This window comes from Halichoeres trimaculatus, unplaced genomic scaffold (assembly GCF_033239565.1).
Source record: "Halichoeres trimaculatus isolate MK-OKI-2021-1 unplaced genomic scaffold, fHalTri1.1 fHalTri1_scaffold_15, whole genome shotgun sequence".
Lineage (NCBI taxonomy): Eukaryota > Metazoa > Chordata > Actinopteri > Labriformes > Labridae > Halichoeres > Halichoeres trimaculatus.
The window spans coordinates 1,300,746-1,328,100 of NW_027437193.1; the positions used below are offsets into that span (position 1 = coordinate 1,300,746).

General features: G+C 41.4%; 1 protein-coding gene across 2 annotated transcripts; it reads right to left on the bottom strand.

Annotated features, from left to right (window-relative positions):
* Positions 1 to 1,768: 1,768 nt before the first annotated feature.
* retreg1 (reticulophagy regulator 1) lies at positions 1,769 to 27,355 on the bottom strand. 2 transcript variants are annotated; one of them, XM_074688767.1, is made up of 9 exons: positions 27,089 to 27,355; positions 25,906 to 26,012; positions 23,769 to 23,799; positions 5,582 to 5,699; positions 3,969 to 4,053; positions 3,703 to 3,825; positions 3,526 to 3,596; positions 3,020 to 3,143; positions 1,769 to 2,914 (listed from the first exon to the last, which is right to left on the bottom strand). In XM_074688767.1, the coding sequence occupies exons 1-9, from the start codon at positions 27,283 to 27,285 to the stop codon at positions 2,406 to 2,408; spliced, it is 1,365 nt and encodes a 454-aa protein (XP_074544868.1). In that variant the 5' UTR covers positions 27,286 to 27,355; the 3' UTR covers positions 1,769 to 2,405. The 2 variants fall into 2 exon arrangements, with proteins under 2 accessions (XP_074544868.1, XP_074544867.1); XM_074688766.1 differs by lacking the exon at positions 27,089 to 27,355 and adding an exon at positions 26,196 to 26,286.

Consider the following 27,355-nt stretch of genomic DNA (forward strand, 5'->3'; position numbering starts at 1 on the left):
AAAACAAACCCAGCTCTGAGCGTTACAGAGCAGCCGGTGTTTTGGAGCAAAGAGTGACCGTGCTAACTGGAGACCTTCAGTGGAACAGGTCAGTGATCGTCGACTGACGGTCTCCTGTTTACAGCGTCACTTCTAAAATACTGAACCATCGTTATTCTGATAAATTTGGAGCAGTTTTCAGTCAACACGTAGTTTTCTGGATCCTTTATTATGACCCAGGTCTCAGACTCAGACGGTCTGTGTGCTGGTCTTTGGGGGGTCTTTTGGAGGGTTTCTGCTTTACAGATGTCAATCAAGTTTTTTTTAATTTGCAGAAATTTGAAAAGTTCAGGAAATTTCAAAAATTTAAAAATCTTGAGTTTCATTAATTTGGGGAAATTTCAAGACATGTAAATTTCCAAAAAGAATTAAGTTTTAAATGTTAGCAAAACCTGCAAAATATTTTGAAAAAGAAAATTAATTTTAAGAATTTGCCAAACTTTCAAAAAAATTTAATGAATAAAAAAAAAGATTGATGAATAAAAAAAAACATGACAAAACTAACACAATAACAATTTGCAAAAATTTCACAAAGTTGTTCAAATTACAAAATTTGAAAAAATAAATTAAATTTTAAATGTTAGCAAAAGTGGCAAAAAAAATTTAAATTTTAAGAATTTGTCAAACTTCCAAAAATATTTTAAAAAATGCAATATCTTGAAATTTGTTAAATTTTAAAACTTTTAAAATAAAAAATGGCAAATTCAGAAAAAGATAAAAAAAAGTCTTGAGTGATTTGTGTGTTTGATCCCCTCTCTGGGGGATTTCTCCACTAAAAACGTCAGTTTTTTGATTACACATCCACCTGCTGACGCCTTTCATCACCTTACTGATTTTTCGTGAAAAAAAAATTTAAAATGACGAAAATTCAAACATTTCTTGAATTTGCAGAAATTCAATCAGTCCTGGAAATTTCAAAAATTTAAAAATCTTTTGAGTTTCAAAAATTTGGGGACATTTCAAAATATTCATGTAAATTCCCCAAAAGAATTAAATTTTAAGTGTTAGCAAAACCTGCAAAAATTATGAAAAAAAAAATCAAATTTTAAGAATTTGCCAAACTTTGAAAAAAATTTAATGAAAAAAAAAAAATAACAAAACTAACACAACAACAATTTGCAAAAATTTCACAAAGTTGTTTGAATTTCAAAATTTGAAAAAAAGAATTTAATTTCAATATAAGCAAAATGGCAAAAATAAAAAAAAGTGAAATTTAAGAATTTGCCAAGCTTCCAAAAATGTTTAAAAAAAACAAATGCAAAATCCTGAAATTTTTTAAATTTTAAATCTTTTAAAATAAAAAAAGGCAAATTCATAAAAATTAATAAATTTGCAAAGATAACAAAAAAAGTCTGAGTGATTTGTGTGTTTGAAGCCCTCTTTGATGGATTTCTCTACTAAAATCGTCTGTTCTTTGATCATTCGTCCACCTGCTGACGCCTTTTATCCACTTACTGATTTCATGTGAAGCTGGGAGTTTTTTAAAAACTCTCAAAATGAGTTTTTTGGTGTTGAGTACAAATCATTTTAATCTGCAGAGTTTCCGTTGCCAAAATATGTGCACAGCAGCCTCTGTTCACAAAACACCACCACGCTTAGAGCTCCCTCTGGTGGCTGAATGCAGTAAAGCTCATACACCTGCCTCCTTTATTCTGACAGTCATTTCATGGAGTCCAAAGCCTTCATCTACAGGAGGAGGATCAGGGCCAGAGGAGATAAGGTCTTTATAAAAAAAAATCTGTTATTTTCCACCAAATTCCAACTTTTCTCATGACTCAAATTTTTAAATTGAGATTTTTTTTTTGTTATTTCCTGTTGAAGTGTCTTGATTGAATTGATAAAATCTGACTTAGCAGTATTTTGGCTTCACTTATGGAGACTTTTTTTTTTCCAACCAGTACTGCACGGTAAAATAAGACTTTGACCTGTTGGGGCAAAAAGAAGTAGTTGTGATGTGGTGACTGTTGGGATCAGGAATCATTGATCTGTAGGAAAATAGCAGGAAAAGGACAGTTTGGGGAAACCTAAAGCAAGGGGACGGCACAGGTAGATGACACCAACTGAGCCAGGAGAGGGAGATTCCTCGGTTAGCTTTAGCTTCTGCACGCTACAAAGATGAAAACAAGAAATCAGCAGAAACCAGTTCTTGGTTCAGTCCCGCTTTGGTTGCGTCAGGAGGATCTCTGACCTCAGAGACTCTGAGAGGCTGATCAGTCTGAAATGTTCTCCACAGATTAAAGATGATTGGAAATATTTTCTTACACTCCCCCGACCGTGACGTCCTCATGGACCACAGCTCCCCACCCCCCCTCCACGTGTCCTCTGAAACCGGTCGTCCTCCCCCTGCTGGCTGAGCGTGAGACTCATCAGTGGCGTCTCAGGAGTTTGGAGAAGAATCCAGCAGATGTGGGCTTGTCGCTCTTGTCCTGAGCCTGGTCTTTGACCCGGGTCTTCTCCTCCCCGAGCCCCAGCTCCCCCTCCAGTTGCTCCAGCTCCGACTGATCCAGCAGCTCAAAGTCCTCCACCTCGCTGTCGGACTCCTCGGCTAACTCCAGCAGCCTGGTGGATTCTGGGAGTCCTGACTGATCCGATGTGAAGCCGACCGCTGCTTCTATTCTCTCCTGAATGGCGGCTGTGACGGCAGCAGCGATGACGTCGCCCGCCATCTGGTTGACTAATTCGAGGGCTTTATCGGTGGGTTGGTCTTTGTGGAGGCCGGGTGTGTGCGTGGATTTGATTGGCTGCTGGGGCTGAGGTGGCGGCGAGGGAAGGCCGAGGCTTAGGTCATCGTCGTCATCGCCATTTGTGGTTGCGCCATTGTCGAGAGAGGGGAATTCTTGAAGGCCGCCGGTGAAGGCTTCCTCTCTGTCGAGGTCTGAGTCCAGGACGAGAAACAAACGTCAACCTGAAGCTTTTTTACTTTTTATAAAACCTGAATTTAAAAACCATCTTGATTTAATGGATGTCGTGAGAAGCTTACCCTCTGAGTTCTCCGTCTGTGGCGTGTGTCCCTCCGACAGGTTGAAGGTACCGTTGTCCGTCCACGTCACATCAGACACCTCTGTGTCCGATACCGACATCTCCTTACACACGGTGGAGTCCAGCTGCAGACGGGAAACACACACACACGTCAGGTCAGATCTCTTTCACACTCCTCAAGATCTGATGCTACTCTGGCATGGACCCTGGTCTTTGGTCTTCAGCCTCATAAATTTACAAAATACGGTCATAAAATTAGAAGAATGAAGTCTTGACGTAGGTTTGTGCTTTGGCCCAGTCTAAAGGTCAGTTGTGAGGACGAGCTAATGGGCTAATGAGGTTTTGGCTTTAAGGAGGAAAGTGTAAAAACATCCTCTGTCATCCACGTTGGCACAGGTTTCATTCTTCTCATGTGGATCATGTGCACCACAGTTCAGCTCGCACCAACTGAACCTGATCCGTCTGCAGATGGTTAATTAGATCAACATGAGATCAGGATTTGCAAACCTTGGGAAACATGGAGGAGAGGTCGGACTCGATGCCCTCTCTGTCAGTCTGAGCCTGCAGGATTCTCCTCTCTGACGGAAAGAAGACGTGAAGTCAGCTGATTTAGATTCAGAGATCACAACAAATCTCTCAAAGTCAAACATTCACACAGGAAGCATCGATGAGTTCGATGGTTACCGTGGTTCTCTTTAACTTTCTGAAGAAACTCTCCGATGCCAAAGTCCAGCTTCTGCAGAACTGGCTCCAGCCACAAACCAACCTCGTGCAGTGAAATCAGAGGCCACAGGAACACGCCCAGCACTGTGAGGAAACACAGATACAACAAAACACGTCACATTCAAGTGATGAGGTGAGGGCTATCACTCCATACACCGTTACGCTGATGACACATCGTTATCTCTTCAGTCTGAGTATCAAGGCTCCATTAAGGAAACGTCTCTTACCAAGAACATAGGAGATGACAATCCCTGGAATGTAGCGTCCTAAGACGGCGAAGAAGGTGCACAAACTGCAAACCAGCAGACAAAACTAGAAGAGACGTAAAGCACAAACAGAGATGATAAACACGAGTCAAACACTGGTTTCCTCGTTTCTACCAGGGGGATACAGAAAAGGTGAAATTTCACCTCAGTGAAAATGAAAATCCCTAAAGATACGATCAAAAACAAGTGATGACTTTTTATCTCATTTGGATTAAAAGTCAATCTACTGCCACAAAATCTGTTTTATCCTCACAATGAAAACAAAACAGTGTATAGAACTCTATACAAAGTTAAAATCTAGTAAATAATTATCTAAACAAGAACTTTTATGAATTTATAATATTGTACATGTGTTATATTATTTTTCTTACATTTTAAATGAATTTGCAAATTTAAAAAAATAAAATAAAATGATAAAAATTTGCAAAAGATTCACAAATTTTTGAAATTTGCAGAAAGTCCTGGAATTTTCAAAAACTTGGGAAAATTCCAAAAGATTCATGAAACTTTGCAAAAAATGAATTAAATTTTAAATGAAAGCAAAAATTTTAAAAAAGAAGAATTTTCGAAACTTAAAAAAAAAATTAATGGAAAAAAAAACAAAACTAACAAATAAATGGCAAAAATTTTACAAAGTTGTTATAATTAAAATAAATCAATAAATAAATGATACAAAACCTGCAAAAAGAATTTTCCAAACTTAAAGAAACTCTAATGAAAAAATAACAGAACTAACAGAACAAAAATTTTCAAAAATTTCAAAAAGTTGTAAGAGTTTCCAAAAATAATAAAAAAAAAATTCAAATGTTAGCAAAACCTGCAAAAAAGAAAAAAAATTTGCTTAACTTTCAAAAAAATGTTAATTAACAAATACATAACAAAACTAACAAAAAAAAATCACAAAGTTGGTAGAATTTTTTAAATTTGCAAAAAAAAATTAAATTTCAAATATTAGCAAAACTTGCAAAATAAAAAAAAATTAATCAAGAATTTGCCAAACTTTAAAACAATGTTTAAAAAACAAATGCAATATCCTAAAATTTGTTAAAATTTTGAAACTTTTGAAACTAAAAAAAGGGCAAAATTCAGAAAAAATTATTAAATTTGCAAAGATGACAAAAAAGTCTCCACTGTTTGATTTACTTTGAAGAAATGAGCTTCCTTACTTCTGACATGGTTCTCCTTTTCAATGGAGAATTTATAAGAATTTTATCCTGCGATATGATTCATTACTTCATCACTACATACATCAAAAGACTGAAAACGTGATTTTCTGATAATGAATTGAAGACATTTTTAACAGTCAAAAAGCAGCTTCACATCATGAACCTTTCTCCGGCTGGGTCAGACTCCTCTCCCGTATCGTGTGAGTAAACTTTGAACTGGAAACTTTAAATCAAATCAAGACTCACTAACTGCATCGACTGATTCAATCAGCTCCAGCTGAAAAACAAGTCTTCATGCTTTCCTCGACTTCTCTGTATCAGACTGAGTGATGTTTCAGCTGTCCTGCAGGAAATCAGTGATTGGTTGATGTTAAGTTTCCGGTAGTTTCCACCCTCTGCCCACCTCACCTTGCCCGGGTTCTGCTGTTTGAAAGCCGATGTTTCCTGGAGGAAGAGTTTGAGGGAGTCGCTGAACTGAGGTCCAGTCCCAGACCGGCTGTCCTGGCCCGAGTCGATGATCTCCCAGCTGCAGGAAAAGACAGACACAGGCCGAGTTACACACTCATCATACATGAGCTGGGAGTTCATCAACAGGAGAGGTTTTTGTTTTAACGATAATTAACTTTTATAAACTATAAACAGGAAGAGAGTGGGAATATTTCAAGACCACACATCAAGTCCTCGCAGAGTCTTTAAAAACAAAACTCTCTGTGTTCAGGTGATGAAACCTTCATGAACAAACAGTAAACACTGATGCCTCTTTTGGTGCACTGTCCCTTTAAAATGTGTGATGTAAGATCCTCTGAACGTCTTCAGATGTAAACGGCTGAAAACAGACTCTGGTTTCTCAGGTTACTCTGTTTAATCTGTTTGTTTTTGACGCAGTGACTTGTTCTGCCGGCCGGTGTAAACGCCCCCATACGAACACTGACACCACAGTCAGTGACTCAGCTTTAGAAATCGAGCCCACTCCTGACCTGTGGGTCTGTTTGAGGGGCTGAAATCACACGGGTTGAGGGTCATTGATGAAAGTTCGTCCAGAGGAAAGAGCGTCCAATGCAGACGTCATGGTCTAAATTAAGACAGCGACGTTAAACTGGCCTGATGACCTCACAGACAGGTGGCTGATGGGAACAGGAACGTGAAAGAGCTTTCCAGGCTGTGGGTCACCTGGTCAGGTTAAAAATATTTACCACTGACTGCAAAGACTCCCATAATGCCACTCTCTTACCTGGAGCTAAAAACCAACACAATCAAACAGAATAGAATTGGCAATTTTTGGTATTTTCAAGTAATTTTCTTAAGTTTGTCATTTTTTATATGTTCACCCCATGAGTCCTTGGTCTGAAAACTTTGAGTTAAAATTCACAAAGCAAGCAACATCACTGAAACTGAGAACTGGAGCCAAGAATACAGGATTTGGAGCAACACACAGGAACCGAAAAAAGACAAGGATTGGACACCTCAGGCCCAATTAGCAGCTCGTAACGATTATTAGCAGGTTTAAAACAAGAAGAAAGTCTGAAAACCAGTCAGAAAACACTTTTTATAGTCACTGCTAACTTTCTGCACCAGTAATTAGACTGGTTCCCCGTCCAGCCTACACACATGAGGAGGTAAGGGTCCATTCAGGGATCCACGCCAGCACTGGGCAGTCTGAACTTAGTGACTTGTTAACTTTGATGTTCCCATGGATACGATCTACCAACCTTTATGTTCTTGTTTCACTGATGAACGTAGACTTCCAATGAAACCAATCGATTGGACTGTGACTTTGGGGGAAAGTCCTGATAAGGATGTCTGAGGTCCCTTTTTTGACCAATCAGGAGCAAGTCTGACCTGATTGGTCCACCCGAGCAGATACCCCTGAACCCCCTCCCCGCTGCTGCTCTAGCAGCCATCTCTGCTTTGTTTTTGGCTGTAAACAGCCACATAGCTCCATGCTCAAGCTTCCCATCTCCGAAGAAGACAGACTAAGTGTCTAGAGTTCATTTATCAGGAAATGTTCCAGCTACACTCAGTAAAACTGAGCATGTGTGTGCTAGTCGCTTCACGGCCGACTGCTTTTCCAACTTTGGACAGTCCAACAGAGGGCTAGCCAATAGACTGGTCCTGAATCCAGGCGCATTACCAACCATCCTCCAACAAACCTGGAACCCTAGAAATGGGAGTATTTTAAATGCTGTGTGCTGTGGAGCAGATGGAAGAGCTTTTCCTCAGTGTCCCCCCTGTCTCTGTGTTAGCTTCAGGATGCTAACTTTAGCTGCAGTTAGCCTGTTGTTTTAGCCTGTAATGTTAGGGTAAACGAGCTTCTCAGTTTTCTAAACATTGTGCACTCGGAGCTCGTGGCGCCGCTCTCAGTGACGTGGAAGAGCGGGGCGGTATCAGCGGTGGCTCATTTACATATGAAGGCCACGCCCACTAAATCAGAGCGTTCTGAACAGAGGGGCTATGAGAGCCTGGAAACAATGCTGCTGTGCTTGATTTATTGGCTTTTTGGACCAAAACATGTTACTACCATTTCATGAAGACATCAATGATCCAGATTAAACTGCAGGAAAGGAGCAGGAGATGGGACCTATAACTGCTACAGTTGAAGTAACGTGTTGAGAAAGCGAAAAGTTGCTCCTACTCCTCTGATGACCTCTCACACTCCCTCCATCTGAACCTAAATCCAGCCGGCTACGAGGAACAAGCACAAGTGTTCAAGAGAAACTACAGTATCTCATTAGCCCCCCCCCGCCCTGTCTCACACAACCCTGATGACGCAAGGTCAACCCCCCAGCTCCCCTCTCCACTTCCAGGCACATGCCCCTGACGCGAGGCCGACTTCTAGGGAAACATGACGGCTGGGACATGTGACAGTGATACCGTGAAGCAGGAGGTAAAAGCAGAAAGTGACGGGCAGATAAGCGTTTCTCCGTTCCCAGAAAGACAGAGTTTTTTTCCTGGAGAGACATGTCAGGCTCACTTCATCACAGATCACCTGGAGTGTGGAAAAGGTTTTGGTTACAGTTTGTTTTCCTGCCAACGTGGGGACAGAGTCTTAGACTCAGGGGGGGCCGGGTTCATCGGGGATGAGAGGGCCCAGTTCAGACGTGAAATCTCACAAGTGTTTAAATCTTATTTTATCAAACTGTCTGTTCAGAGTTGATATGAGAAACACGAGATGACGCCGTCATTGTTCAACAGAAATGTGTCTGACCACATCAGCAGTTATTTTTACTTTTTAAACTCAGGGGTAATTTTTGCCTTTGTTTCCTGAAACATGACTTTTTTCTGGACTTGTCAGGTTAATCTGACTCATTTTAGGTAAAATTAGACAAATTCTTTAGAAATGAGACACATTTCAGAAAAGTCACCTTTGGATGTCACTTACACAACTAAAAGAGCCGTCACATATAAAGTTACACACACAACGAATATCAACGTTTCTCCACATTTAGCTCTCAAACATCACTTTTTCCGCGGATTTAGAGAAATATTTGTCAAATATATTTGTCAGATAATATATATAAATGTTGAATGTTATTTATTAATGTTATAAATAAATGTCCTGATTCTAAATCTTTAGCTACGTTTCTAAACATTTAGTTTCATTCTAAATATTTAGCCAGAACGAAATATTCATCAACGATTAATAAATCTTTTGCAAAGATTTCTAAATATGAAGCAAACATTTATAAATCTTTTGCAAAATTTCAAGATATTTGCTAAGATTTCTAAATATTTAGCTAGCATGCTAACTCACACTCCCACCTGCCGGGTCGTACCAAAATAAAGGTTGGAGGAAGCGATTTTGAGAAAGCCAAGCTCTACTTCTTCGATAAATATTCAGTATCAGGACATTTGTTTATAACATTTAAAAGGAACATTCAACATAAAGATAAAATATTCCTAATTTAAATATAATATCTGACAAATATATTTCGCAAATATTTCTCTAAATCTGCAGAGAGCTAAAAGCTTAATCTTGAGCAAACCTTTCTTAATATTTAGCTAATATGCTAACCCACCCACCCCCAGCCCATCAGGTCGTACCAAAATAAAAGTTGGAGGAAGTGATTTTGAGAAAGTCAAGCTCTACTTCTTGAATGTCAGCGACAGGATCTTCAACAGCGCCATCACAGCATTTGGTACGTTTATTTTCTAACGGCTGATTTTGCCAACAGTGTTTGACTTTCTCAAAATCAGCTCGGCTGGATCGCTTCCTCCAACTTTTATTTTGGTACTTCCTGTGGGAGGGAGTGTGAATTTGCATGTTAGCTAAATATTTAGAAATCGTAACTTAAGATTTAGAAATGTTACTCCTAGCAAAATATTTGGCATGAAACTAAATGTTTAGAAATTTAGCTAAAAATTCAGAATCAGGACATTTTTTGTAACATTTACAATATTCAACATTTATATATTATATCTAAATAATACATTTCATAAATATTTCTCTAAATCTGCAGAAAAAGCGACGTTTCAGAGCTAAATGTGGAGAAACGTTATTGTTATTTGTGGTGTGTGTAACTTTACACTCGGCGCCCCCTACATCACAGGATTGTTTTGGAATTGAAAACGTTTTCCAGCTTAAACCGAGTCCTTTTGTTTAATGGGACTTTTTGCTTTTCATGCCACTGGAAGATGGATTTGAAGTTTTGGACTGGATTTGAAAAGCGTGATCTGAAAGTGGATTTCATGCAATGACAATAAAGTTCTATTCTATTCTATTCTATTCTATGTGTCGAAAACTCAACGATTTATGTCGCTTAAAATTGAAAAATACAAAATTCAATTTGAGTTAATCTTGGAGAGACTTTTACATCGTCTAAGTCAGATTCACAGGAATCCTTTTCAGATCTCCAAAAACTTCCGTTTCAATAAAATCGGATCATTCAGTCCCTGGTCTGCAGACGTCATGGGAACGGCGCCATCCTCTTCGTGTCCTCTCAGGCGAGGAGCACAGCTACAGAGCTTGAAGGAGTGTTTGTGGACATGGGGAGAGTTTCTGTGAACCTCTGCTTGATTGCTCCTCCTCACGGATGTAGATGACGTGACGGACATGTCAGGCTGAGCTGAGATTGAATTTTGTATTTTTTAATTTAAGGAATAAAGAGAGTTGAATCGTCTACATTTTCAAAGCAAATAAATTCAGTTTCAAAACATCAAATTCTGCTTCAGATCACGTTTTTCTAATCACATCAAACAGCTAAACATATAAAGCCCGTACCGGCCTCTTTCCCTCGCGTCACTCCCCACTCCCACCCAGTTTCCTGCTCTACTCACTGACCTGTCCTCTCTGAAAAGGCGGGAATAACTTTAAGATAGACATTATAAATCAATCCCTGAGGAACCGAGGACGGAGACATCTGAGTGCCAAATGATGAAACAATGAAACATCCATCTCTTGATCTTCTCTCCTACGACGAAACTTTAGCACAAACTTTCACCACGCTACACGTTAAATCTTACGCCCAGTTTCCACCAAATGGTCCGGTTTGGATCACTACAGTTTGGCACGGGCTGGATCAGTAAAGCCTGATCCTGTTGGTGTTTCCAGCAGCCGCTGTCACACAGGAAGTGATGATTCTTTCCACCAACCAACAAACTGCTGTGTTTCTAGCTCCACCTTTTGGAGGCGGATCCGTGTGTCTGGCACCCCAACAGAAAGGAACCAAAACATGGGACGGTACGGGTCGGGAATTTAGGGGTCTGTCCTGGTTTTGGTCGAAGGAAATGCCACAAAATCTGACAGATCCTTTTCCAGTTGGTCCAATATCAAAAAGCTGATGACGAACACACCATCAAAGCAGTCGTCATCCGTTTTTTTTTTTGCATCTTCTTGTTTTTAGTTATCTGTATCTGGGTCATGACTGAGTAAGTTTGTTTCAAAGAGACTGGTTATGGTGGATCAGAATCTGGATCAGAATCTGGATGGGGTGAGCAGGATCCTGACAAAAAGAGGAGGGGACTGCTCTTACGCAGACGACAGTTGGACATGAAACTCGTTTTCCTCGCCACGTCCGCCTGACTGCCTGAGATTTTTCAGTGATTGACACCTCTCTGACTTCTGGTTTCCAGTTTAACCCGGGACTGTTTGCACAACTTCACGAGAATAGCTGTCATGGGAAGAAACACGGGCTGTAAACGAAGACTTTTCAGCCCCAGTCACATGCTGCCTGAGCTCACTGGACCCTCAGCGCACCAAGAGGCTGACGTATCGTGTTTCATCTCTGCGGACCAACGGATGATCCGCCAAGATGTTTCCCCACAGTCAGAGAAAACCGACTTTCAGCTGAGAAACTGACAACAACTAGGGTGAGGGGGGGCACTGAGGCACCATGGGAGCAGCTGTCGGGAGGACGTCACTTTTTCACCGAGCAGTAATCTCTGAAACAACACAGGGAGCGGCTGTCTGAGCCCCTAACAAGCTCGGTGACGCTGCTTTAAAAATAGAGCGGGACAAACAATGCGAAGAATGGCGGCAAAACATCGCAGCTCTTCACTTGTGATTGAGACGGAGGGTGGAGGCTGTAAACATGTCCACCCACCCTCACAACAGAAAGCCCCTCAATTCTGAGACAGCTCAAGCCATCGCAACAGGCAACATGTGTCTGCTGGTGACACGAAGCCAAAGCAACCAGTAACACAAGACGCCGGCGTTATGGACGGAGGGGAGTGATGACGCAACGATGTGTACAGCTCTCCATGTAGATTCATGCCCTGTTGTTGATGCTGATCTCTTTACAGTGTGACCACGAAATAAAAACTGAGCTGTTGCTGAGGTCAAAGACTCATCACAAAGTTACATCCAAGTTCAAAAACATCGCTCCAAAAATGCTCACTTCACTGATTTTACATCAGGTTTTAACAAACATGAGCTTCCCCTGTGTTCGCACCAATAAAATCTTCTCTAAGTGGAGAAAACCTCCAGAAACGTGGGGTGACTCTGCACTGACTGCATCCAAAACATGGGTGGAGCCTCAGTGGCGCCACCTTTTGGTTTCTGGAGCTGATTTCTGGGTCCAGTGACCTCACCGCCATTCCCCTAACTATGCAAAACTTGTCAGTGTTATATCTTTAAAAATAACCAGTTACAAAAAGTTGACAGGGCTTTTGGAGCCAGCCTCTGGTGGACACTTGAGGAACTGCAGTTTGAACTCTTCTGTTTTGTCTTAGCTTCTAAAGCGTAAGGGTTAGCGCTTGTCCGCAGTGTTGCCACCTCGAAGATGAAGGAAGTAGCTATTGGCTTTCCAAGAGGTCGCAAAATGATGTCACCAACTAATTTGCATAATTGGAATTCGCAAATCGTCGTCAAAAGCTACAAATGAACGTTTTGTCCATTCTTTTTTTCTTTTTGTTTGTTTTTAATAATAAAAACCAACTCGTCCTTTATCCTGGTTTGGGATCAGCAAAAGTGACCCAAACAAGACAAGCACAGCTTGTTTCTGGGGCCAATTGCAGACGGATACGTGCTTTCATCTCAGGGTCTCCAAACTCCAGGAAAGTCACAAGAATTTTCACTTTTTTTTTTGCAAAAGAGTCCCTGAAGAGGGCCTGAAAACTGGCTCAATATAGCCACAAAGTCGCTGAGTTGGCAACACTGCCTGTTGGCTAATTCGATGACAGATCTGGTCGATAAGTATTTGATGATGGATACTTTTTGATGACATTTATGTGAGAGTAAGTTCTCGGTTTTTGTTCTAGCTCAAAATTTCCCCAAACCTGATCCAGCGATTTGTTTATTTCTGAATGAACCAACTTAGAGTCACAAAAATGTCCGAGCATCGCATCACTCAAACTCTTCTCTCAGTTTCTACATGGTTCAGATGTTAGAGAAAATATTTCTGGAAAGATATATCCTCAGAAACTCACACAGGGCTGTAATTTCCAACTGGGACGAGAAGAAATGTTTGAAAATGTCAGAACGGACAGAAATAAAACCACGTGACCAGACACGACAAGAGGTGTGTGATCAGAAAACACACACACACACACACACATGACCAGTCATACCTCAGTCCTGCCCCACGGTCTTCAGGAGACATCTCCAGGTCTTTGGGACTCTTCAGAGTGTTTGCCGAACACGGGGCAGTCAGGATGGTACCCGGTCAGAACAGAACCAGGAGGAAGCCGGCGCTCGTCTTTGCAGTGAGAAAAGTATGAGCAGAAACCGCCGTTTGAGCCCAGCTCGGGTTTTACGTGCCACACGGCGCGAGAGCAGCTTGTGTTTATCGTCAATGAAGCCCCGCGTGGAGTATTTCAAGCGGCCTGGTCTAAAAATAAACCGGGTCACACTAAATTCCAACTGGCAGCCATCAGGAGGACAGAGGGATGGGGTCTGGAAACAGTAACCCCCTCCACCGCCGCCCACCGCCCCAACACGCCTGCTCGTGTGTCAGTGGCATGGACCTGCGTAACCAAGACAGTGTTGTTTATTTGTTGATGGATGACAGGGTTTTGTTGATTCATGACTGAATTACCCAGAGTTTGGGCTCGTGGGTCTGAGGCAGCTCGTGCTCCACTTCCTGTCACAACAGATCCTTTAGACGCAATCAGAAAGTCTTTAAATGGTCAAATCTCTGGTTGGTGTTTCTCAACACTTTAGAGAAGGGATAAGATAACCTAGATCCAAAAAATTAGCATCATCTTAATCCACATTTAGTGTTTAATTTAAGCTGGATTACAGGAACAAAATGTCCAACCCCTGATCCAAAGAGTCAGGAGGATGTAAGGTGTTGATAAAAACAGAGTTTGATGCTTTAAAGATCATTTCAATCATTTACATGATGAAAATAGTTTGAAGACAAATCTAATGTCCAATCTACTCTTTTCTTAATCTGAGTCTCAGGGAGGGAACGATGGGAAGAGGTTCGCCGCTCTGTGAGAGACTGTGTGAGCAAACAGTTGAGCAGTTTTGGATTCATGTTCTTTAAAACACAAAAGTACCAAAAATTGGTAGCGTTGAGTACCGATACCGATTGCCAGGTACCGGTAGGGATGAGAATTGATAATATTTTGTCAGTACCGATGCCCTTATCGATTCTGCTTATCGATCTGATTCTTTATCGATTCCCTTATCACTTCCTGTTGTGAATTTTCTTGGTACAAAAAGTATCTTTACAGGTTTTCTGTGTCAACAACATTTAATTGAGTTTATACTGTAAGTGAATAAAATTTAATTGGTCCCTGAGTCTGGATATTTCTGGGCATCATTAAACAGAAACAGGTCAAAATTTCACACAATGTGACGTTGATGTACTGTGATGTAATATATTAATAAGTGAAGTAGGCCATCTAGTGTCTGAAAGTGGTTAAAGCAATGGTTTAAGTCATTAGGAACCTTTCCGTCAGCCATTAGCCTGTTAGATTTTGGCATTTGAAATTCTCAGTATTTTTTACAAAGAGTTGATGTGATATGTTTCTGTGATGAAAGCTGAATTTCTATTCTGAAGCTGAAGTTATACTGATGTATGCTAACTGCTAGCATATCAATGCAGTTTCCCATATACGTTAGCATCAGGCTTGTGTTATTTTGTTATTTTGGTAAATAAGGTGATTTATACCATGTTGAATGTGCTGAATATGAATCTCCTGAGAGAGAGTGATGAACATTTCTTTATGAAGTCAGTTCTTCAGGAAAACTTCAAGATGAAAATCCTGAATAAGAGTTTTCTTGGGAAACGTTAGCTAACTGCTAAGCTAAGCTAGCTGCAGCAGACTAGTCGACGTATGGCCCGACGGCTCCGGCACAATGTAAAGAATTGATAAGGGAATTGTTAAGCACAAAGGCTAACGATATCGATGGATTGAAACATTTCACATCGATTCTCAACAGGAACCAGTTTTCGATTCCCATCCCTAGGTACCGGGCATCGGTACTGTATCATTTCAAATGTGAAAGGTTCCCATCCCTACACTCTGGAGGCTGTTTTCAAAAGTTGGCTGAAACGCTGTTTCCGTATAAACCGGAGCCTGAATCAAAACAACATTTTTGGGTTTCACCCTAAAACCGTTGTTGTGTAGATGCCCCCTCAGACAGATGGGTCACATTAGCTCTGAGGGAGGAGGTAGTTTTGAAACCCTCAGTATGGCTCCTGAAGATGGACCTCACTAAGTCTGGACCAGTTCTTTGACCGGCCTCCTTTCTGGCTCTCTGGAAAACATTTGGCTGCGTTGACGGCTCTTTCTTTAGCTGTGGTGTCCGCTCAGCTCCCTGGTCGTATGAGGTTATACGCCTTAAGAACGAAACCTTGGTGTTATCCCCGTAAACTCCACAGACATAATCCTCAAACACTCTCTGCCTGATTCAACCTTTCTCCTGGCCTTTGGAAAGAAAGAGAAACATCATGTGTTAATGTTTTGAAGATGCTGGCAGCGTAAAAAATATTTGGGTTTTTTCTCGATTGGATGCTCGTGGGGATTACGCCTCGTTCGGGGTCAACTCAGATATTTCTCCCTGGTCCCAGAAGCAGACCACACTATGAGCACGGTGAAGTGTGCAAGTGACTGCTTTAAAATCAGACATGACTCTGAAGTGGAGGTCACTGCATGGACTCCATATTAAAGACTTTAACTCCAATTAATGACTTCATAATCAGCAAACATCGAGCTAAGAGTGTTTGATAAAAAGAAACTCAATGAAAAACAAAAATGTTTCACCTCTTTGGTACAAACTGGACTGGACCGAAGCATCTGACTGTGACGAAACCTCACGGCCTGTTTGTTGTTTTCTACCAATCTGCCCTCGTCCAATCAGAGGGTTTGCTCTGAAGCACACCCCTACGGCATCAGGAGATCTGATTGGCTCAAACTGCTTCCTGTCACACCCCTGAAGCTGTGGAGAAACAGCTGAGTCACACACACGCACACACACACACACACTCTGCTCTCAGGTTTCACAACTCTCAAACAGCAGCACAGGAAGTCTCTTCTTCAAAGCAACAACAACAGGTTTGAGTCCAGATGAGCGTCGTCGACGTGTGTGTGTGACGTGTGTGTGTGATGTTTTCAGAGACACAAACACTCAGATCATCATCATCAGGACGTAAACAGCACCGTTCTGTCAAACTCAGGCTCTGACCATGAAACAGAGCGGATTCAACGGTCGATCATGAACAGACTCTCGCTGTGAGGTTATATATAAACTCCATACGTGCACCCTGACTTATGGAAATCGTCACTTGATATTGGAGACAGCAGGCTGGCGTGGAGGACGAGGGATAAACAGATTAGGAGCTCTCAGCGGAGAGTGTTCGGGTCTCCGTTTGTAGTCCAAGTGGAACCGACCAATCACGTAACAGCAGGAGGAACAGCATGGAGAGCAACAGCAGGCAGGATAAAACCCACAACAACAGCCCAGGATTCACACACCACTCCCTCTGATACAAGGAGACGTCCACATCCAGCTTCAGTCAAACACTGTGCATCGAAAACTTCAGGACAGGGGTGTGCACAGGAGGGGGGGGCAAGGGGGGCGGTCGCCCTTTCCAATGGGCCCCATTGTTGAAAAACACACATTGAGGGTCCCTCTCAGGAGCAAAAACACGCACATGAAGTCTCCTCTCAAGAGCTAAAGAGCACACTAAAGTTCCCTGTTGGGAGCCAAAATGTGCTTAATGCGCCCTCTTGTGGGCAAAACAACACATTAAGCGCTCTCTTGGGAACCAAAACTGTCAAGTTTCTTCTCCGCTTTGCAGTGATCCCAACTTGAAAGGATGAGTAAACGGCCCAAAGTCGACTGGATTTTACTCTTGAAGGACGACAAGACGGATTCTTCTTAGATTTGTCATTTTATCCTTTTTCAAGGTAAAAAAAAAACCTTTAAAGTAAGCAGACCAAATATTAAGAAATCATATAAATCATCAAAAGTAAGCATGAAGTTTCCTATCAAACTGATATATTTAAATAAATTAAGTTTAATTATAGCTTAAACTTGTGTTGTGCTTACAAATAACTGAAACTATTTCTTTTAATCTTTAGAAATCCAGAGTTGAACACTAAGTTAGGTTTTGCTTTGCCTTAACTAACGGAATAATTTCAGAACAATCAAATATTTTTTTCATTTACTTACATAATGTTGGCATTTAATCACGAATCTTAACTGCATTAAAGAGACAAACAACGAGAACAGAAAACAAAGGGAAAGTGGGTCCAACCCTACCAGAAGGAAATCTGTGCTTTTAAGCGACGAAAGGTGATGATCTATCAGTTTATCATTTAAAATATTGGTTATCTCTCCTTGTTAGCAGCATGAGGTGATCATCAGTATTCACAGTTCTCATTTATTTATTTATTTATCTTCATAAATGCATGTGACTATCTTCATCCGATCAAAACTTACGGAGATAAAAAAGCACATTAATAACTCTCTCATGTTTTAATTTCTACTTAGATTAAGCTAGTTTTAAAGGCTATTTTTCCAAGCCATCTTTAACCCCTGATTAAACTTGTAGTTTGACTTGACAAAAGCACACGCTAAGTTGGTCTTTAGGGAGCCAAAATGTGCTTAAAGTTTCCTCATAGGAGCCAAAAAAAACACTTTTGTGCCAAAATGTTCTGAATAAAGGTGTTAACAGCACTTTGATGGAAATATGATGAATGGGGACTTGTTATAGAATAGAATAGAAAATACTTTATCCCTGAGGGGAAAAGTGTATAGAAAGTGTAAAAAGCTCCATAAGAAAATAGATGCTGACAGCTTGTCCATCATTGTCCAGTCAGCCAGCCTCCACCTCCACAGGGTCCAGGACTGAGCTTCTTCAGCAGTCTGTTCAGTCTCTGTCTCCTGGATCCTGTCTGCTCACAGCAGGTGAAGCTCTTCACATGTGGCCTTGGTGTCTGCTGTTAGCTCTGTTAGCCATGTCTGTGAATAGCATGATGCTACTCTGCCCTCTGGTATCCCCTCTGTTGCTGGGTTAGCACAGCTAGCTCGTCCATCTTATTGGAGATAGATCTTACGTTCCCAATAACGATGGATGGAAGGACAGGTCGATTTATGTAGCCCTATGTCACTTTACGTCGTTTATTCAGAGGATCTTAAAGTCAGGCTTTATCAGAACAGCTCAGTTTACTCTTAGAGGAAGTCGCTTCTTTCATCCCACAGGAGGAGCTGAAGGCGCCAGCTGTTTGGTCTGACAGAGAGTATTGTTCTCACACACACATACACACATACACACACACACACACACACTGTTGGCTCAAATAACCCAGCTGTCAGCTCACATTTTGGGTCAGCGGCTAATCTCCCGCCAGCCTTTGCCCGAGATCTGCTCTGTGCATTGATGCACAATTACCCACAATACACCAGTGACAGGCATCAGCAGGTGACCACAGCACCCAGTCCCACCCTGCTGGACAAATGTCAGACGCACAGAGGGAGAGGAAGACCACGGATCTGGAGCTGGGTCCACGCCATCATGACACAGTACAAGAACTCCAACCCAACAAAGAGTTCCTGTCTCAGGCCGGGAAAATAAGTCCAGGGTTTGGCCCCCTTTAGGGTGGTCTCCTGAGCATCTGAATGTGGAGCAGAAATCCAGATTTTCAGTCCTCTGTAGTCCAGTTTTGGTGAGCCTGGGGGTCACCCGGTGTGGTCTTCTGCTGCTGTAGCCCATCTGCCTCAAGGTTGGACGTGTTGAGCGTTCAGAGATGCTCTTCTGCAGACCTCGGTTGGCCATCCTCCTCTGACCTCTGACCTCTGACCTCTGACCTCTTTCTGGGACCATCCTTTTGAAAACCCCAGAGATGTTTGTGGACAAACTCAAACCAAGAACCGCGCCACGTTCAGAGTCTCAGAAACCACCTTTCTCCTTCATCTGATGCTCGGTTTGGACTTCAGGTCGTCTTCATGAGTTGCTGCGATGTGATTGGCTGATGATTTGCGTTAACGAGCACTTGAAGTGACGCTGTGTGATTGGTTACAGTACGATAAGCTCTGACACCATGCAGCACCGTATGATATGGATCAGGACCCAGGCCGTAAGGTGTGTGTCTTTACACCGTGAGTCGCCCCTGACCTGGACTCACACGCCAACAGTTACATAACTCAGATGTGTTGCATCCAGCCTGGCGCCGACAAATCCCTGTCACCTTCCCCTGAATCCCAGCGAGCCTCTGGGGCGGCAGCTGCACCCAGTAATCCCTCAAACACACACACACACACACACACACAAACACACACAATCACCTCAGAATGAGAGCAGGAGGGTGAACCAGGTGACCCAACACCTTCATCACTGGGTGAAGCTTCTTGTATGTTTGAACTAATGGCCCACACTGCTCAGGTGTGATTTTGGCCCATTCCTCTGCACAGATTGTCTTTAAATCTGGAATATTCTTTGGTGCCCTCTGGTGAACCCTTTTCTTTACTTCTTTCCACAAATGTTCAGTTGGATTGAAGTCAGGTGATTGACTAGGCCATTCTAACAGATTGATTTTCTTTTTCTGAAACCATTTGAGAGTCAACTTTGCCGTGTGCTTTGGATGGTTGTCCTGCTGGAAGGTCCAGCCACGTCTCATCTTCATCATCCTGGTGGATGGCAGCAGATTCAGATCAAGAATTTCCCCATACATGGCTCCATTCATTGCTCCGTCAGTTATATGAAGTTTGCCAACACCATGAGATGAGAAACAACCCCATGCCATGATGCTTCACCTCCAAACTTCACTGTTGGTGTAGTGTTTTTTGGCTGATGTGCAGAGCCATTTCTCCTCCAAACATGGTCTGTAGTATGACAGCCCAAAAGTTCAGGTTTGGTCTCATCTGACCAGACAACATTCTCCCAGTATTCTACAGGCTTGTCAAGATGCTGTTTAGCAAACTTTAAACCAGCGTCAACATGCCTTTTCTTGAGGAATGCAGTCTTGTGGGCTGAGTGTCCATAGAGGCCATGGTGGTGGAGTGCATTGCCTATTGTTTTCTCTGTAACAGTTGTACCTGCTGCCTCCAAGTCTTTCTGGAGCACTTTCAGGGTGGTCCTTGGCTGGTTGAGTCCTCTTCTGACTATCTTTCTGACTCCCTGGTCAGAAATCTTCAAGGAGCTCCTGTGCGTGGCCTGTTGATGGTAAGGTGGTGCTTCTTCCACTTGTGAATAATGGCCCCAACGGTGCTGACTGGAATATTCAGGTGCTTTGATATAAGTCTGTAACCAGTTCCATTCTGATGCTGAGCAACAATCAGGTTGTGAATGTCTTCAGAGAGCTCTTTGCCTTTACCCATCATGAGGTGTGTGCTATTTAACTGCTTGGTGAAAAAACACCTTTTTTATAGGACCATCAATTTGCTCTAGCCCAGCTGATGTTGGTTTGCACTGATTGGAAGTTCAAGTAATAATTACTGACAGATTTCAGGTGGTATGGTGCATTTCCTGTCCAAAGTATACAGCCTTTCCATGGTGTGTTCAATACTTTTTTCCTGTGTTATCGTACTTAATTCACCATAATCATTATTTATAGAGCTGAACGTTGTGATTTCTTTTCATGTGTGGATTATTTGAGTTCATACCAATGTCTGGGAGAAATTTAGTTTGAACAGCCATGTTTATCCAACTTAAATTTGTCTTGTATGTTGTGAAAACTTAACAGCTCCCCTTCCTTCTCTATAGTGTACCATGCTGTGATCCTCTCGCTGAGACACTGTTTGAATCCTTTATCGTAACTGGATGGTCTGAGATTAAGTGAAGTCTCATTATTTCAAACCATGGATTCAGGGTAAACAGTGTGATTGAGTCTAGATCGTTCCTAATTCTTTGTCTGTCCCTCTTTAAGGAGTCGTTTGAGTTTTCTCTGTAGCATTAATTGTTGAGGGGTGACAGTAATTTACAGAGCACGTGTTAAAGGTTAAAGGTCAGAGAGACTCTCAGGCTTTAGCCACATGTAGCCAAGGATTTTCAGAAACAAATATCCCTCCTTGTTTGTTTTTAAAAATACTTTAGTCCACATGTAACCAGGTAAATCCTCATTTCTCAGCTCCACATTAAAGGAACGACCTAAAACTTCATTGCTTTTGAAAACTGACTCATCACTCTATTGTTTTCTACTGTTTAACTCTCTGTTGACTCTCTGAGGCGTGAACCGTCTGCACTCAGGCGCCACCATGTGGAAAAGGCCACACAGTGCATGTTCAGGGAGTTCAGAGCAGAATCATTCACATTTTCTGTGAAAGCACTTTGAGAAGATTTCACAAAACAAAAAACACTGCCTGAGAAAAACGGCTCTGGGTCAGTGCTGTGAAAACCAGGAGCTCCGACACGCTGAGGAAGAGGAGTTTCCACACCTTCATCCCTCAGATCTCAGGAAATGTTTTCCCATGCCGTGTCCTTAACTCTCCTTTGTAGTAACGGACTAATCCCCCGTGTAAACACTGTTTATCACAAGCTGAGTGTGTGATTTGAGAGCAAACGAGTCGTCACATGGTCCGGTCTCAGGGAGGATCAGATTAGACCGTCATGTGTGACCAATCAGCTCTGCAGCAAATCTCAAAGTCCAGGACGACTGCTCGCCCTGAGAGGATGTTTACAGCTCTCTGTGTCCTGTACGGACAGGCTCACATACGAGCTTCTGGAAATCTCTAGAAAAATCTCTAGAAAATGTCAGGACAGGGTCTGGTTGTTATTCACACACATCCCTTAAAGTGGGGAAGTTTCCCTGGTGGACGTGGCGTTGAGGACGCCACATCAGTTGTTGTGATGTCTGAACATTAATACAACTTATTCCGATGAAATAAAAAACATGCAGGGTCCACCAGCAAACAAAGGATTTCAGCATTTCTCTTTTTTTTGGTCTGGATCCACAGACCGTGGACTATGTGGACGTAGAACTGATGTTTGAGTCCAATCATCAACAGGGGTCATCCTGGAAATTCTGGACTCCACCCGGCGTCGTTTGAGTTCGGAAGAGGTAAAGAGGCAGGCCTTAAGCCTGTTTACAGACAGCGACAGGGTGACCACCTGTCAGTCAGCCAGCCACGCCCTTATATGGGCAAAACTTGTTTAACAAATCCAAAAATAAGAGTAATGAAAAAATCTGCACTTTTGAGCCAGGTTTTAATTTTGTGTAAAAATAATATATTTTTAATTAGTGTGTTGGTGGGTTCTGGTGTTTCTGCAGCCAGCCTCTAGTGGACACATGAGGAACTGCAGATTTTAACTCTGCCATGAAGGTTTCTTATTTTTTGACCAGGGTTTGCTGTTTGGTTGGAAAGCCGACAGACGGGTGAGTCTAACCCTGACTTTTATGAAGCGACGCTTTAAGGAGTCATGAACGACACACAAGATCTGGACTGTTTTTGTTGAACTCCTATGATTCTTGTTTCCAGGAATGTTAGATACCACTTATTTTCAGACCGATACTAGTACGAGTACTCTACCTTAAGTACTCACTGTTACCTCCAGTACTTTTGACGCATAAAACTTCAATGAACAGTGATATCATTTGATCAGAGACAGCACAGCCACTGTAACATTAAGCTCTCTCTGAGTTTACCTTATGTTTCAAAGTTCCCATCTCCTGCTCCTTTCCTCAGTTTAATCTGGATCACTGATGTCTTCATGAAATGGTAGTAACATGTTTTGGTCCAAAAAGCCAATAAATCAAGCACAGCAGCATTGTTTCCAGGCTCTCATAGCCCCTCTGTTCAGAACGCTCTGATTTAGTGGGCGTGGCCTTCATATGTAAATGAGCCACCGCTGATACCGCCCCGCTCTTCCACGTCACTGAGAGCGGCGCCACGAGCTCCGAGTGCACAATGTTTAGAAAACAGAGAAGCTCCTTTACCGTAACATTACAGGCTAAAACAACAGGCTAACTGCAGCTAAAGTTAGCATCCTGAAGCTTACACAGAGACAGGGGGGACACTGAGGAAAAGCTCTTCCATCTGCTCCACAGCACACAGCATTTAAAATACTCACATTTCCAGGGTCCCAGGTTTGTTGGAGGATGGTTGGTAATGCGCCTGGATTCAGGACCAGTCTATTGGCTAGCCCTCTGTTGGACTGTCCAAAGTTGGAAAAGCAGTCGGCCGTGAAGGGACTAGCACACACATGCTCAGTTTTACTGAGTGTAGCTGGAACATTTCCTGATAAATGAACTCTAGACACTTAGTCTGTCTTCTTCTGAGATGGGAAGCTTGAGCATGGAGCTATGTGGCTGTTTACAGCCAAAAACAGAGCAGTGATGGCTCTTCAACTTTGGCATTCTCCTCCCGGGGAGAGGAGTGGGCAAGGAAAGGGGTATCTGCTCTGGTGGACCAATCAGGTCAGACTTGCTCCTGATTGGTCAAAAAAGGGAATCACTGGCGTCGGCAAATCCCCAAAATCCAAACAGCTGGTTTTAGGTCAGGATTTTACATTAACAAGCTCTACTAAGAACAGGTTTGGTCATTAAATATCACATTTTGTGGGCTGGGAGGAAAGACAAAGACCCACACATTTCACTAAAAGACTTAATAAAGGGATTTTTGCAGAATATGGGAGCTTTAATTAATCAACAAAAGTGGAAAATCCAAAGGTTTGGTTTCAAGCTTGGCCACAACTTAATACAAATTGTAGTTAAAACTGAACTCCAACACCAAACACACACACACTTCTGACAAGCTTCAGTGTCTTACCTCGCGGTCATGCTGCGCCATAAATGAGCCCCTGCAGAAACGAGAAACCAAGGTCAACAGCTGCAAAATACAACCAACAAATCAAACATGGCTGATACTAACCTGGAGGAGCAGAGGATTAAATATCTGATAAAAAAAATATCTAGATCAGAGGAAATTTGTCAAATTCTTTGGTTTTAAGTTAAGGGAGGTGATTCATGGAAGCACAAAATAGCGTCTGAAGGAGGTAAAACAGTCTTTCCTGTCACTCATCATTAAGTGTTTTGAGCAGCATCAGAGACACTCTGTGTAAAAAAAATGCTGAGTCAGACGGGCAGTAGAAATAAAAAGCCTCCATCGTTTCCTGGATTCAGTGAACACAGCCCTGACAGGAGGACGACGTGTCTCTGAAGAGCAGAGCGATGGTGGACTGACGGCTGAAGACCTGTCTGTGACTCATCCTGATGTCACTCTTCTTTTTACTCATCAGGCTAATGAAGAACCACACCAACATGTTTATCTGCTTCTCCTCCTCTGAGTTCAAACACAGTTTATTTCTCTGGCCACACCAAAGAAACCACAGCGTGATGTTTGTGCTGCTCAGTTTGCATCAAGCAGCAAAATCTTGCGTTGAATCCCGTCTGACGTTACCGTGACTCACTCCGAGGAATTATGCTGGCTTAAACTGATACGCTGTAGTGGCATTACTCCTCCAAAACACACGAGTGCAGTGTAGTCTGAGCGATTGTCTGTTTCTGGTCCTGCTACGTTTTCAGCTTCTTCACAGCGACTCATGTTGAAGTTTATATTATCAAAAAGCGACTGTTTTACAGAACCAATAACAGAGCTCACAGTTTGCATTACTTTGACATGCAAGTGTATAAAATTCTATTAAAAGTTAAAATCTAGTGAATAATTAGACTCACTAAAATTATGTCATGAAATTTATGAAACAGTACATGATGTGCCTTTTTTCAAATTTAGATTTGCAAAATAAGAAAAAATTTAAAATGTCAAATATTCACAAAAATTTCAAAAAAATGTGAAAATTTAAAAAATTGAAAAATATTTCAAAAAACCTGCAAACACTTTTTAATTTAAAAAATAGCAAAAATTTCAATTTTTTGGAAGTTAAAAATTTGCTTAAATTGAAACATGTTTTACAATAATTGCTAAAACAGAAAAAAAAATCCAAAAATTTGCTAAAATCAAAAAAAAAAATTTAAAAATTGAAATTTTAAAAATTTGTAAAAAAAAAAAAAAAAATTCATAAAATTTTGAAATTCCAAAAAATCCATTCTTTAAAATTAATTAAATTAATTTGCAAAAATTTATTAAATCAATCAAAAAAACTGCAAAAACTTTAAAAAAAAAATTAAAAATTGCAAAAATTTCAAATTTGTGGAGGTTAAATAAATTGCTATAATATATATATATATATATATATATATATATATATATATATATATATATATATATATATATATATATATATATTTATATATATATATATATATATATATATATATATATATATATATATATATATATATATATATATATATATATAATTCCAAATACTGCTAAATTGAAAAAAAAATTCAAAAATTTGCCAAAAAAAAAAGTTTAAAAAAATGAAATTTCAAAAATGTGCAAAACATTAAAAAAATTTTGACTTTCAAATTTATTAATTTTTGAAGGTTAAAAAAATGCTTAAATTGAAATATATATTTTTTTTATTTCAAATATTTCAAAAAATGAAAAAAAATATATTAATTTCAAAAATAGCGGAAATAAAAATAAAAGAAAGAAAAAAATTAATTTCAAATATTTGCAAAAATTCAGAAAATTTTGAATTTTTAAAAACATTTCCATTTAAAAAATAATAATAATTTAATTAATTTACAAAAACTTGCAGCCCTCAAGTGGTTGGATCCAGCCTGTTTCCTGCTCTGCCCACTTTTCTGTCCTCTTATACAAACTTAACACATCGTAAACAAAAACTGTTCGTCAAGATTCCAAAGAGTCCAAGATAATTTTTTACCGAATGTCTTGTTTAGTCCAGCTAACGGTCAACAACCTACAGTCCATCCTGAAGAGACAACTTCTTAGCCCTGTGAATGAGTCAGCGATTTTCCTAAAGGTGTTGTGGAGTTACCTGTAGATCTGCTCTGGACGAAGTCTTTAACGGTCACAGTGACGACCAGCAGAGCCAGCAGGACGCTCACCACGCTGAACGTTCGTAAAGAGCTGAAGGCCACGAACCTGGAGAGGAACAAACACGTCAGAAAGATTAACAATCAAGTGTTTTCATGGTTAGTTTATTAAAAATGATGAATCATTTTGTGGATTGACTTTCAGGTGTTTTTATCTTCATCACTGAAGCAAAACAAACGTCTATCGACTTCATCAGAAACGTCCCTTATGCCATTTCTGAGGGAATCTGACCGTTTGTTCGACGTGTGTGTGATTCTGAGCCCGACTGGGACGTTTTGCCAAAAGGTCAAAAACATGTCTTCATTGTAACGATGCATCTTCCACATTTAAACAGGGCTAAAATCATAGGCAGTGTTTCCCAACCCTGGTCCTGGGGTACCCCTGCCCTGCACGTTTTAGATGTTACCCCACTCCAACACACCTGATTCAGATGATCAGCTCGTTATCAGGCTGGAGCAGAGCTTGATGACGAGCTGATCATTTGAATCAGGTGTGTTGGAGTCAGTAACATCTAAAACATGCAGGGCAGGGGTCCCCCAGGACCAGGGTTGGGTAACGCTGTCATAAGGAATATGCAAGAGCTGTGAAACATTTACCATATCCTCTCTGCTGGTGCCGAACAATAACATACGTAAAATGTTTTTATAGGTGGATACCAGACATTTGACACCAGAAAAATCACACATAATACCAGACACAATGATTGGAAATATAGATGTACAAAAAATATAACCTGACTGTCAAAGTGTTTGGGAAAAAAATAAAGTAAAATAAAATTAGTCTGCAACTGTAAAATATACTCATCAGACAATTAGGGAGTAATTGAATTTAAAATTATTCCTCACTTCAACTCTGATTTTTCTTTATTTTTTTGGATGTAACTGTGTCAAATTAAATGTTTTGACTGTAAAACAGAAACATATCATTGGTTTTAGAAAGTGGGGAGAAAAAAGTTGTTTTAATGAGCTTTAAGAATTATTTTGAGCTCCTAATTGTCCAGTTTAATGAGGTTTAAGGAAATGAAACAGACTTGTCTCCAGCCCTGAGTTATCCCCCTGTACCCAGCAGCAGCTCCGTGTTTCTGTGATGGAGTGTGTCGGATATCCCTGCGTCATGATGCTCACCACAGCCCCGCGTTGGCTGCAGCAAACAGCGCTGAGGTCCTGCACGGTCTCTGCCTCCAGCTGACCAGGCCGCTGAGGCGACACCCTGCCCGGCCGGGCGGCGCCTCCTCCCCGCGGTGAGCCCGGCTCGGAGGCCCCCGGGGCCCGGCAGCCTCCGCCCCGCCGCCCGCAGTTCCTGTTTCCCGGCTCCCCAGCATTGGACAACGAGCGGGGCCCCGCTGCTCTGCCGCTCCGCTCCTCCAGCTGAGATCCGCGTCAAGCCCACCG

Excerpts from the sequence above, each read along its gene's own strand:
- retreg1 (XM_074688767.1), bottom strand. The coding sequence starts at position 27,285 with ATGCTGGGGAGCCGGGAAACAGGAACTGCGGGCGGCGGGGCGGAGGCT. Across the intron at positions 3,826-3,968 it reads TGTCATCTCCTATGTTCTTG|TGCTGGGCGTGTTCCTGTGG; the intron begins GTAAGAGACGTT and ends GTTTCCTCACAG. Across the intron at positions 3,144-3,525 it reads TCTCCTCCATGTTTCCCAAG|CTGGACTCCACCGTGTGTAA; the intron begins GTTTGCAAATCC and ends TCCCGTCTGCAG.